A 14,077-nucleotide genomic window follows, 5' to 3' on the forward strand; every position below is an offset into this window, starting at 1 on the left:
CTGTGTTGCTCCCACTTCACCCAGCAAAAGGTACCCAGAGGAATACAGGAATTTTTTTTTAACATCTTCGAGACTAACACTTCTCACTGGAGTTTTTCCTCCTTCAAAGCTAAAGATCTCAGCCAAGGTCAAAACAACCTAATTTAGAGTCCTGCTGGTTACAACATCAGGAACTGCAACTCCAAGACCATAATCTGAATTTATTTGCTGGGGAGAAAGACACAAGCTGAGACCAGATATAGCTTTACAAATACAGTTATCCCTTCCACATCACATCTTTCCCAGTTTTGATATATCACAGGTTGGCATAAGATATTAAATGGGAATTTTTGGGAGTTTTGCAGAAGCATCAGATGACACGTGAAGACCAGCAGATTACCCAGAAAAGGTTTAGAAACTCAGAAATGCATTGTGTGTATATGAATGCACGCATACATACATTTCTATATATAGTATTGCATAATATAAGTGCCCCCCCAGTTGGCCTTTCCATCTAGGCCACCACCTAATATGACTTGCCGCTCTCCTCCCCCCTTCTTTCCTGGGGAGAATTTTAAAGTGGGGTTGGTCGGACGCCTCTACTATTATTATCATTATGTTTGTATCGCTGTTTTAAAGATTTTAGTAATTCATTTTATTTATGCTTGTGCTGTACACCGCCCAGAGCCCCTTGGGGATGGGGCGGTATAAAAGCCGAAACAATAAATAAATAAATAAATATATCTATATTGTACCTTTTAATACCATAAGCATACACAATTTCTTTTTTAAAGTTGAAAGAGAACATTCAAACTTATTCTTCGGTACAGCAGGAGGGTCAAATTTTTTTACATGGATTTCCAGATTTGTGTGTGTGTGTGTGTGTGGGGGGGGTCCTACTCCTCCAACCTCAGCGATGTGAAAGACATAACTGTAGTAGGATGCTTCCAATGCAGAACTGGCGACTGGGTCAAGTGAGCCTTCGTACGTTTCTAAATTTAAGTCATTCCTGGTCCCAGCATACAAACATTTTTTCTAGATACAAGCCCCATTAAGCAGAAAAGTTTAGGGCAAAGCACTCGACGGGAAGGACGTTGGGCAGCGTGATCCGCAGCAAACCCGAGCGCACAATTTATACTTCGCAGTGACTTCGGGGCTACTTCTCTGCCAGGCCTGACGCTGAGTGACAGCTGCGTGTCCTCGCGCCAGCGTCTGTGCGTTGCCGACTCGCTTCCAATGCTTTGGCGCATGTGCAAAGTCCTCTCGAGCACCCCAGTCCGCATTCCACGTACGCCCTTCCCCGCATGAGTGGGGGTGGGGGTGTGTGTGGCAATGACCTCGGTTGTTAACCGCAGGCTCCTTCGTACGGTGGCTGGCATGGGAAACGCCGTTGCTTCGTCTCCGGCGATATCCAGTAAAGAAGAAGCCCTGCCTGGCAGAAACCGGAGCCTCGTTCGTATCCCAAGTAAGTAAACTGTGGAGCAAAAGAAACTTCTTAACGAGCGCTTTCGCACTAGGAAGCGAAGAAAGGTGCGTCACCCGACGTACGCATGCGCACAAAATAGCAGTGACCACGAAGTCTGGAATAGCGTTCCGAAGGTTGAGCGCATGCGCTTTGGTTCTCGCGAACTTTTCCTGACGAGTGGACCCAGTGTTCAAACTGAGCATGCGCGCCTCTCAAAGAAACGGTGTACTGCGCATGTTCAAAGATGTTCTGAAGTTTTTATATATTGTATGTTTTATTTATCGTGTTTTGTAGTTTTTCTATATTTTGTAGTTTTTATATAGACATATAGGTAGCTTATATATAATATATAAATTATTAATTGTGAGATGTGATAGTGATTACTCAATATTAGTTTTTTAATTTTATTTCTGATGGTCAGTAATCATTTAATTTTATTTCTGATGGTCAGTAATCATTTAATTTTATTTCTGATGGTCAGTAGTTTCATTCTCCTCAGTTAAAACTTGCTCACTGCTGGTTGCTAGGTCCCACTTGGCAACCAGTGAGGGAGGGATGGAGGTTAAGGTTACCACAACCAAGCTGGGAAAACTCCTGGAGGTTTGGGTGTGGGGCCTGGTGAGGATAGGGTCCTCAGTAGGCTCCTATGCCATAGAGTTCACATTCCAAAAAACCTGTTTTCTCCAGGGAAACTGATTTCTATAGTCTGAACATGAGTTGTAATTCTGGGGAATGCCCAGGCCACACCTGGGGACTGGCATCCCTTTAGTATTGTTGATTACAGTATTTATGTATGCCTTTGGTTTGCTGGGTTTGCTTTACCTCTACCAGCAGGTAAAGGTTTTTCCCCACACTATGGAGATAAACACCATCTGTTGATTTATGTACATCAGATTGCTGCTGTCTAGGAGCCAGGGACAGCTGAAAACTTGGCAGCTCTATTGGCAGGTGAGAAGGTGCTTCTAGCTGTGGTTATTAAATGCCATTTCCTAACAACTACCGTACTTACATTTATTTTCAGTTTATTATTCCAAGGCTTTGGCGTTGAAAAGATGCCTCTTCTGCTTCATTGGATTTCTACCCAAATCTTTTCTATTCTGTTTGTTTTTGTGTTCTGTGATGCATTGGTGGCAGCCTAAAGCAGAAAAATAGCATACTAATTATTAATAAATATTTGCCTGGCAGCTTATTCACCCTACTTTTGCACTTAGGAATTCATTCCACAAGTTGCGGTATGTTCAGATTATACCTGAAAACACCTCTTGTTATTTATTGTGGCCCCTGTCCAGTTAACCTTTATGATGTCAGAGGATTCAATGTATTTTCAGCTGGGTTTGAAAACTGACCCACAGTGAAGATTTCTTTGGCAATTTACTGTAATTAGAAGAGCCAAGAATAAATTTCAGTTCTTCACCTACTGAAAATTTGTATGAGTATGGTCATGTGGTTACTGAATATTCTGTGCTTCTTCAGTATAAGATTACAGTGGTAGCTGACAGTGCTTGGGTTTAGTATTATACCCAAGTGTACAAACTCTCTTCCACCTGATGACCCTGGTGTGCATGCAGTGCGAATCTGGCTATATCCGTTATGTAAGGTTTCCTGTTCATACATCCATCCTTCTCTGAAGTTTGAGTGGTTGGACGGTTGCGTGCAGGTGGATATGTGAGGATTGAATGCTTTTCCTGTGTCCTTTTAACACATAACAATGGACTTTGCTGGATTAGACCAAGAGTCCATTTAATCTACAACTTTATCTCTAGAAGTGATCAGCCTAATGCTTCTGTGATGCTCATAAACAAGGCATGATGACAGTACCCTTCCTTTATTGCCTGTCTTAAGCATTTGGTGCTTCTGAACATAGAACAGAGATCCACAACGTGGTACCCATGGGTGAAATAGCACCTGCTGACACCTTTTCTGATGCCCAATAAGTATTTTTAGAAAGTGGGCAGGTCAAGGCCTCTGATTCACTGCTGCAGATCTGGTTGGCTCTGCAAATGTTTAAAAATGTAGCTTTGGCAGCAGCTACCACCACAGCATAAGAATCTGCTGTTACTGAAGTTAAGCTGTAGCAACCATTTTGTAGTTGGCTCCACCACCATTTTGTTGCTGTGTCTACCATGCCATGTCAGAATTCCAAATGTGCCTGCAGACTCAAAAAGGTTGGAGACTCCAACTTGCAAGATATAGTATATTGACTGGTATCCTCTGATAGGCCTGTTTTCCATGAAACTGCCATATCTTTTTAAAGATTTTTGTGCTACTGGTTATCAATCTGAGCTTTTTGTGCTCAAAGGGGCCATGCTGATTTGACTCACCCGATGCTTACAGTCATACTCTAGCAAGATGAGCTTGTCTAGATTGAAAAACAGTGTATGTACCCACCTCCTGCAAAACAGCGTCTTTTTGTTGTCTAATTCCTTAATGCTGTAGGGAGAAGCTGTGACTGTGATATTAATGGAATGGATATTCGTGGAATTCTTCATGTGACTGCTGGAAAGGAGGCAAAATGTCAAAAATACACATATAACCTTTGATGGTTGAATGGTTCCTACTGTGTATGCTGTTACGATGACTGAGCCACCTGTCATATAAGCACAGCTCCTGGGTTAGCACTGCAGTACTAAAAAGCCTACATTTCCTTATCTCCTTTAAGTAACCACAGAGAGTTACAATCTCTAACCCCCTGCACCTGAGAGCTCCCCTTCAAGTCTAGGGAGTTCTTTGAAAACTGCTTAACATTCCTCTCGCACTGCTGTGTGCGTGGGCCTGAAGCTTTATAGCGCAAAGCTGCATCCCCACCCCACTTGGCTTTTGATGGGCTTATCAACCAAAGTCTTGCTTTCTTTCCCCAAGAGTTCCCCTTGGCAACAAAAGGCAGGTTGCTGAGGAACAGCATCACTTGAGAGGTGGTGACTTTCCCCAGTTGGCAACTGCTTGATTGCAAAGATGACAGGAAAGGGAGAGATGTGGCTGGTTCTATATTCATAAACATAACAGGAAATGAAAAGGAGTTTTTTTAAAATATGGGACTGTTGTATCTCTGTTGTGCAAGGGTGAAGGAAAGCCTCAGTGACTGAAATTCCTTATTCTGCATGCTGATTCGAGATATGCATCTGGTCCCACAATAAAATCTAGAAAACAGACACTACATATCTGTAATCTGACATTTTTCCAGCTACCTCAAGATGTTTTATATTATTTTGGTATTTTCACAGAGATTGTGTGACGAAGGTTAAGATGTGAGACCTTAATTTCTCAACCTTTTCAAAGTGAACTTTTTCAATAGGAGTCCTGTCCCAACATGTATTGAAATTAGGGCTGGCCCACCTATCATTGGTCCACTCAGCAGACCACCTGTTAATCCAAGATGCCTCTGTGTAGTTCAGGGGTCTGCAACCCTCGGCTCTCCAGATGTTCATGGATTACAGATCCCATCAACCCCTGCCAGCATGGCCAATCCATGATGTTTGCACGAGTGGATGACTGGATCCAATCCCATACTTGGTTAGGAAAGGCCATAAATAGTCACAGGGCAGAAGTTATGGGTTCTCTTTTATGGGTTCTATTTCTCGTTTATGGGTGCTATTTTATTTTTGTATGCCTAGGCCCCTTCCGCACATGCAGAATAATGCACTTTCAATCCATTTTCAATGTACTTTGCAGCTGGATTTTACTGTGCGGAATATCAACATTCACTTGCAAACAACTGTGAAAATTGATTGAAAGTGCATTATTCTGCATGTGTGGAAGGGGCCTTAGTCTCCTGTATTGGTTTTATTTCTAACTTGTGTTTTTTTTCACTCTCGTCTTTTGCTTGCCTTATGTGGATTCTTTAGTAGGCGATAGACTGCTAGCATTCAGGAGTTTCTCATTTTTTGTTTAAGATATTTTAATTTTTTTCGCCATCAAATCACATCTGACTTACGATGACTCCTGGTGGGGTTTTCAAGACAAGAGATGCTCACAGGTGGTTTGCTATTGCCTGCCTCCATGTCATGACCCTGGTATCCCTTGGAGATCTCCCATCCAAATACTTGCTAGGGTCAATCCTGCTTAGATCTGATGAGAGCAGGCTCTCCTGGGCTATCCAGGTGAGGGAAAGTTAAGATACACATTAATAAGAGTTTGCAAATTTAAAAAACAAACAAATACAGTTTATTAACTACTATGCATATACTCCACAGGCCCTGACCTGGCTAGCTTGATGTCATCGGATCTTAGAAGCTAAGCAAGGTTGACTCTGGAAGTTATTTGGATGAGAGATGCCCAAGGAATACCAGGGTTGCTCTACAGAGGCAGGCAATGGCAAACCACCTCTGAACGTCCCTTGTCTTGAAAACCCTTTGGGGTTACCATGAGGCAGCTGTGACTTGATGGCAAGAACGAAAGAAAGAAATCTCTTTTGACTACTAGTTAAACAGTTGTGGTGCCTTCGTGTAGAAGGGAAACACCTCCCATGATTTGACCCTAGTTAAACATGTTAATTCCTATTATTGTCCTGTTTCCCAGCATTTAGCAATAGTTATACCCTACCAGCTATGTCTTAGGACAAAAGCTGTATCTTGGTTTCTTTTATTTAAGACCATCGAATTTAAATACAGTAACTGGAGATGCTTCCGTCTCCGGGGCTTTTTCCTTTCGTACAAGTCAGTGACAAGACAAAAGTCTTAACATTAATTTAATACAATCAGTGTTTATTAACATTATGGCTGGAACCTCCTTCAAAAGGAGCTCAGCATGTTTACATATCGTCTGCTGACGCTTCTAGAGAACACATTTCTTATCACTGAACGGTGCATTGCTTCCAGGACTCCTGAGTATAAATTTTTGTAACCACTGTTTGTACGAAAGTAGGAAGTCAGGAAGGCGATTTGGCTGGATGAAGTGCTGCCGCCACCAGGGTTTGGTTTCTGACCAACGATTTTCGTTCAAAACGATTTTGGTTCAAAAGACGTATGTGTGATAGATGCAATGCATATTCATTGATCTGCAAAGGGCATCTTTTGGAAACAAGAACTCCGGCAGCCTGGCACAGGCTGGAGGTCTGCCAAGACTGCTTGGGAAGCTTGCCACGCTGTGAGCGAGAGAAAGAGAGAGATGAAGAAAAAAGGGAAAAAAGGCAAGACTTGGCACAGCTCAGTCAAACCGGCTTCTTTTGTCTGCTTTCTCAGCTTGAGCTTCAGGAAAGAAAACCATCTTGGGGTAAAATTGGTTTTCAAAGTGTTAGAAGGTTATTAAAGTCTTTTGGGGCATTTTTGAAATGTGGCGGTACATTATAATTCAGCCATCATTGGTGTGGGAAACCACAGCTTTTCTTAAAGAAGTCATCTCAGTATCTGCCCTATACATATGGGATATACGGTATTTGTATTTCTATGTATAAGACTGCACGGGGGCCGGGTGGGGGCGGAACGGAGGATTCTCAGATTATTCAGTTACCTGCAGAATATAAATTCTTACTGATTTTCATTTGCTTTTGAATTCAGTTTAACATTTTTGGGATTTAGAATGGAAGTTTGGTTTTTTTTCCCACGGTCATAATTCATTGAAAATGTTAACATTTAAAGGATTTCCTCCCAGATATCTTCTTGAGTCATCAGTGAAGGAAAAGTATAATTTAAACACTGTGGTAAAAGAGTCTTTTCTTAAAGCAACAGCATTTATTTTAAGTGATTCCTCCTCTCTCAAGTACTTTCCCCCTCAAGTAGTGACAATACCAGAGACCAGGATGTTCAGCTTGAAGACACTTCATCTGTGCTCGAATGCAAACAAGGAGCTAGGAAGATGGCATTTTGGTTGCCCTAAAATGTTACGGGGGCATGCTTTTAGAAGAGATTTGCAGGATCAGTGAATTGTTCATTGGAGGAGGAGGATTCTAACAGATGGAGAAACATGTACTTCTGTCATGGTTTGATGATGGCAGGAAATGGAATTTGGGCTGATTACTCCGGATGAAGAAAGTTGTTGGTTAGTAGTTTCTGTACCTATGATTGTTAGTAAAACAAAACAAAACCCGCACAGTTTGGTTGTTTGAGATGACTGGATTAAATGATTCATTGTGGTTTTAGTTACCAAAAGTAATTTTTCCCCTTAAAAACTGCATGTTATGCCAGGAGAGAATAGGGGAATAACGTAGTTGTGTTTTTAAAATGAGGAATAGACGAGTTTTTATTACTGTACCGTATTTCTGCCCTGCCACTAGAGGAGAATAGATACAGATTTTTATGAATCCTTTTAATTTAGAATAGTTGGCAAACTTTTGAAATATAAGATTGTTCAGTTGTACCATCAATTGATAGAATAAGGGTTGTTTTTTGTATACATTGGATGAAAGTGTAAAAAATTTAATTTACTGCTGTCTTCACTAAAAAAACCCTTGAAAATGTGGACTGTATATTATTGTTACATTACATTTCCTGTCTTAAGCAGGCTTATACAAAAACTAATTAACTTAAAATCAACAGAACTTTACTACAAGTAGTTGATTTATGACTGAACTGCTAGGGACCAAAAATAGAAGTTTATATACTAAAACAAGTGGATTAAAAAAAAGCATATTACAAATCATTAGACACTTGTGTATGTGAAACTTTTTTTTAGAGATCTTATGCTAAAACAAATACTCTGCTAAGTCTGTATTAAGTCAGTTTTAATTTTCTAAAATGGATGTTCTTGTTGGTATCAACATTATTAGATATTAAATGGTTGGAGGTAATTATATAACTTTTTGAGGGTTAAAATGAGCATGATCTTGTTAAAATCAAGGATTTATAAATTAATGTAATGGGTTTAAGAGTGCTTTACTGAGACTGATCTGTGCCCGTCTGAAACTGAAAATATTCAGTTCTATTTTTGGTTGTAGATCCTAAAAGAGGGTACTGGAATAATTCCACTTTTTTCTGCTTAGGTATATATATATATAATTAATAGGAACGACGTATGGTATGCAACATGTTTGAAATATACTTTTAAATATTTACTGATGATTCATTCGTAGTATCATCTTCAAAACTTAACAAACTTTTTAGCTGCATGATTGTCAAAAATTGTCTCAAATGGTGGTGATACACACTTTATGCACGTTTTGTCCTAGTTCTGTGAAATATTTGAATAAAGTTCTCTCTTCTCAAAAAGAGCCGCTTGAAAAGATAACTAATTTAATGTACAGTTTCTTTTAAACGATACATTTCTCGTGATATGGGAGTTAGTGTGCAAAAATTCCAGTTGCTGTTTTAAACTGAAATTCATTTTGAAGTACTATTTTGAATGCATCCCACTTTAAATTTCTGTTGAAACTTCTTTGAAAGCAATTTAATTTATAAAAGAACACTGAAACTTTACATTGCTCTTGGGGAATCTCTATTAATGGGTTTTATGTACCAACAATTCTTAGGAGACTGTACATTTCTGATCCTGGAGTTTCAGGGAAAATATAGTTGCTAGCAGTAAGAACAAAAAATGTGTAAGGCCCTCTACATAAATAGTGCTTAGCCATTGTTTGTTTTCCTTAATTATAGTTAAACATCAGGATCTCAAACCACAATAAAAGACCAACTGCATGCCCAAGATAAGAAATCTCTAGTTTTAAGAAGATGTGCAAACCGTAGTTTGCATCACACCTACACTGTGCAAACTATGGTTAGTGCATTTTCTCCATCCTCTCTGAGACCCAGTGTGGTATAGTGGTGGGCTCTAATCTGAAGAACTGGGTTTGATTCCCCACTCTTCCACATGAGCGGAAGACTCTAATCTGGTGAATCAGGTTTATTTCCCACTCCTCCACATGAAGCCTGCTGGGTACCTTGTGCTAGCTGTGGTGTGGAAAGGAAGGGAAGGCAAAATGTTAGCCACTTTGACACCCCTTTTGGTAGAGAACAATGGGATATAAAAACCAACTCTTCTTCTTTTTGCAAGGTGACAGATGTGTCTTAGTGTCTCTCTGCAAAGAATCTATCCTTCTGATGACAGGATTTAGCTCAGCAAACTAAACCATGGTATCATTTTATGTGTTCAATTGTCACTAGTGTCAAGGCAAGAGATTACAGTTATCAAAATGTATTAAGATTCTGGTTTTCTGTTTTCTTGTATTCTACCTAATTCCTTTAAGTAAAGCTGTTGTAGAATAGAGGTTGGGATTTAGGTTGACTGGTGATTAAACATTTATTCATTTTTTATTCCATTTTTCTCCACTCTGGGTACCCAAAGTAGCTTACAATGTTCTCCCCTTTTCCATTTTATCCTCACATCAACCCTGTGAGGTAGCTCAGACTGCGTGTGTGAGAAGGACCCAAGGTCACCCAGTGAGTTTCCATGAATAAGGTATGTTGTGCAAGGAATACAACACAGCTATATGATTCTTTCATAAGGCAATATTACCTATTTACCGGTAATTTAGTTTTCAAGGGTAGCCATGTTGGTCTGCAGTAGAACAGCTAGATTCTGCTGGATGCTACCAGAACCTACTGGACTTGAATCTAGATGTTCCAGCTAGATACTACTAGATGCTACTGGACTTGAATCTACCAATTGTATTTATCAATTGTATTTATCAATTGATACACAGGAAGAGAAATGCTATAACCTCATCTTCTTAGATCTCAGAAGCTAAGCAGGGTCAGTAGTTGAATGGGAGACCACCAAAGAAAATTCTTCAGGGAAAGGCAGTGGTAAACCAATTCTGGTCGCTTTTGCATGGCCCATTTAGATTGGCGTGGGGCTGGTAAAAACACCGCTGTGGGGGGGAAGATTGCACAGCTATGCAGCGGCGGCGTTCCCCCCAATGGTCTTTTTCGGAAAACGTCGGCTTCCATTTGGTGCCGAGCGAACGCCACTGGATGGAAGCCGGCATTTTCCCTGTGCCCTGGAGGTGTTGCCATGGCCACGGGGGCGTGTCTCCTGGTCTCTCCAGTGCAGTGGTGGCCAGGAGACAAGGTAAGAGGGATCTGCGCCAGTGCAAATGCGGCCCCATGGGCCACTGGGGCCATTCGCAGGGCACTGTGTGAATGGCCCGGGGGGGGGGGGGGCACCGTCATCAACTATGCTGGTACACCTCCGCTCATGAGGCTGTGCAGAAACGGCCTCTGTTTCTCACTTTCCTTGAAAGCCCCTTACTGCAGTTGCTGTGAGTTGGTTGTGAGTTGACAGCTCTTACATACGTAAGGTGCTTCCCTTTTTATTAGATTAACATATTAATCAGGAAATCAGGAAAGCTTCATTGGAAAGGAAGGCAAACCCTTGATTAAAATAATTATTTATCTTAAAGCAGAGCTTCCCAGAGCCATCATGGGTCCCTGGACACGGATTCCATGCAGAATTACAAAGTCAAAACACCCTTGACGGATGGCCATCGAGCCTATTTAAAAACTTCCACAGGAGTTTCCACCTCACTTGGATGCAGTGTGTTCCACTGTCAAACAGCCCTTATAATTAGTCCGTAATAATTAGTCTGCTATGTTGTTTCATAAGGTCATGATTCAATTCCTTTATTTGAATAAATTACTTGGCCTTTAGGCTCATACCTTTACCTTTAGAAAAGTGGACTGGATTCTTTTCTCATAAAAGAGAGAAGTACTCTTGTTCTTGATTTATTTACACACCTTCGACAATCACAAATTAATTATCCTTTCCTTATTTTCCAAGTATTTATGTCTTGGCGTGTCTATCTACTGTTCAATATTGGCAATGAAAATGTCTCTAGTGGAGATCTGTAATACTCATGGCTTGACTTTTGTTCGTGTGATTTGAAAGTTTGTTTATAGTGTTCTACTTCACAAATATATTCTCAAAAATGTGAGCAATCGTATGAACACTTACCGTAAGCACTTACAAACCTCACAAGAACATAGTTATTTATTTTGCAGAAACATTCTCTCCAGTGTTAAGAAAAATTGATAAACCATTTGGTATCTTTTGAACTACTGGATGATCAAAGGAAAATTATGAATGCTGAAACATTCTCCACTGGTGTTATACCACTTAGGGAATTTTGATATGTAAAAACAAAAAATAAGATCAATTCAGAATGCTTTCCAAAGTACTTTTAAAGTGGAGCCACTATCACAAATTGTCTGAAAAATAATGGTTTTGTAAATACCTTTTATTGGGGTCAGCTAAAATGTTACAGTTTAGTGAAAAAGTCAGAATCACAGAACTATTAATTTGCCTGTCTGTTTTGCAAAATAGAACAGCCCAGGAGAAGGAAAGGGGGGATGGTAGTAATGAAGATAACTCCTTGTATCTGCAGACTACAAATGCCTTCCATCCAGTTTTTCTTCTGATGAAAAAGGAAGGAGAGGAGTGGGCCTTTGGCCTCCAAGGCCCTGGAGATTATAGGATCTTCATAGCTTTTTGTATCACTGCACTGTAGTTGGGATGGGAATTAAGTGGAAGAGCTGGCTGGATCCAAACTGAGTCCTGCAAAGGTAGGTTGTAGCCCGTTCTCATATGCCTAGGGCAGGGGTCTGCAACCTGCGGCTCTCCAGATGTTCCTGGACTACAAATCCTGCCAGCATGGCCAATAGTCCATGAGCATCTGGAGAGCCGCAGGTTGCAGACCCCTGGCCTAGGGCAATGATGATTGCCACTTTGGGGTCAGGAAGGAATTTTCTGTAGGTCAAATTGGCCCAGAAATCCTGGAGATTTTTTGCCTTCCTCTGGGCATAGAGTTGGGGTCACCGGGAGACTAGGGGGATTCCGGGAATTTCCTGCATTGTTCGGGATTTCACTGAATGACTCTTGGGATCCCTTCCAGCTGTGTTTTAGATTTGTTTAATATTTAAATCTTTATTTTTTTAATGTGGTATTTTAGCTCAACTATTTTGTGCTATTGGGCTATACAATTAATATGTGATACTTAATTTTTTGTTTACTAAATATAAATGAAAGTCGTATCATGTTCTTTTTAGGAAAAAATTTCCAATTCATATTTTTTCTAGAAAAGTCTACATAATAGTTTCTTACACAGGAGGGATACATCCAGTGGTGGGATTCAAATACTTTATCAACCGGTTCTACCTTGCCCCTCCCAAGTTTTCTGTGCCCCTCCTGAGTTTTCTGCCCTCCCCCATGCGATCGCCCTCCCCCACCTTGTCACTCTGTCCCCCTCACCTCCACCTCTGGGCAGGGAGGACAGCTGAGCCAGCTGGGCAGCGCTGGGGCAGGTGGAGCAGAGGGATCCAGCTTGGCTTGGCTCTCCATCCCGCCTAGGAGCCCGGGGTGGGGAGGAGAGCTGATCCAGGTAGCATTGAAGGGGGAGTGGAGCAGAAGGCTCTGGCTCGACTCAGTTCTCCTCCCAGCCCTGGGCTCCCAGGGCAGAGAGGACAGCCGAGCTGGGCAGTGCTGCGGGTGGTGGTGGAGCAGAGGGCTCAAGCTCAGGAGGAGAGCTGAGCCCTCTGCTGCACCCCCCCCCCCAGTGCTTCCCAGCTCAACAAGTCTCCCTGCCCTGGGAGCCCAGGGTGGGGAGGAGAGCTGAGCTGGAACCCTCTGCTCCACACACACACCCAGCGCTGCTTGGCTCAGCTCTCCTCCCCACTCTGGACTCCAAAGTGCTAAAAGCCCCGCTGCCGTTCCCTCTCCCAGGGGATGAGGAGCGAGGGGGCTTTTAACAACCGGTTCGCCAAAATGGGGTGAATCAGCTGAATCCCACCACTGGATACATCTAAAATTTGTTTATTTAGTTGCCAATGCATTCCAATGTAAATTTTTTAATTGCTCAAATCTCATATGCTCTACTAAGCATTATTCAGGACAGAGCTTTCCAGGAAAGGGCACATAGCAATAAAAAAAAGTTCTGTAACCAAATTTCTTGATATGATTTCTTGAACTTTAGCTTCAGCTCAATTTCATTTTGTAGCTACTTTAGCTCTTCCTCCACAACTTCCCCTTCCTTAGTATCTGAAAATGCATTTATCATCCAATCTTGAATTTCTATTGAAAGAAGATCCTTAAATTATTCAGAAATATCTTCATGCAGTTTATCCAAATAGTCACCAAAAAAAAAAAAAAACACCTATGGCCCAGTTTGTATTCCACCTTTCTCTTTCAGGTTAGATGGGCTTGGGAAACTGCTATAGCTTCTGATGGCTTATATTGCATTTGAATGGAATTAACTTTGAAATAAACCACAGATTTAGCCTTAATAAGATTTTCCTCATTTCCTTGCAACTGCAAATTCATTTCATTGAACTTTGCAAATAGTTCTGATAAATAAGTAATACGTATGGGATGATGGATTGCAGTGTCAGTATGTCTGTGGGGAGCATATTACAAATTTGAACCAGGACCAAAACAGAATACTTGGGCCCTGGTGATTTGCCCTACTTTTAACTCATTTTTGTACTCTGCATTAGTGTAGAAAGAGACTTGGTGAACCATTGGTTGATGGGGCGGGCTTAGTTATCAAGGGCGATACATTTTCTACTGTAAACTGCAAGTTCAAGTATAGAGTTGGAACAGGAAATTGTTTTCACAATGCACAGAATTTGTAACTCAGTGGACCTTTGCAGTACAATGGGTATAACTCTAAAGTAAACTTTTAAAAATTGCACCCCCCCTTTTTTCCCCTAATGCTTCATTCTGCAGTGTGAGTTCAGGTGAGAGTACATTTTGCATTTTTATACAGCTGGGTTG

At 41.2% G+C, this 14,077-nt stretch overlaps 1 protein-coding gene across 7 annotated transcripts in view; it reads left to right on the forward strand.

Annotated features, from left to right (window-relative positions):
• The first annotated feature begins 1,229 nt into the window (after positions 1–1,229).
• MSRA (methionine sulfoxide reductase A) overlaps positions 1,230–14,077 on the forward strand; it is a 248,107-nt gene continuing 235,259 nt past the window's right edge. For 2 of the 7 annotated variants that reach the window (XM_048517276.1, XM_048517314.1), the window contains exon 1: positions 1,230–1,444. In XM_048517276.1, coding sequence (XP_048373233.1) covers positions 1,312–1,444 — 133 coding nt within the window. In that variant the 5' untranslated portion in view covers positions 1,230–1,311. Of the gene's footprint in view, positions 1,445–6,227; positions 6,653–7,158; positions 7,418–14,077 lie in introns of those variants that run through there. The other 5 variants (XM_048517284.1, XM_048517268.1, XM_048517258.1 and 2 more) reach the window with 5 other exon arrangements.

The sequence above is a fragment of the Sphaerodactylus townsendi genome, linkage group LG01 (assembly GCF_021028975.2).
Source record: "Sphaerodactylus townsendi isolate TG3544 linkage group LG01, MPM_Stown_v2.3, whole genome shotgun sequence".
NCBI classification, from domain to species: Eukaryota; Metazoa; Chordata; class Lepidosauria; order Squamata; family Sphaerodactylidae; genus Sphaerodactylus; species Sphaerodactylus townsendi.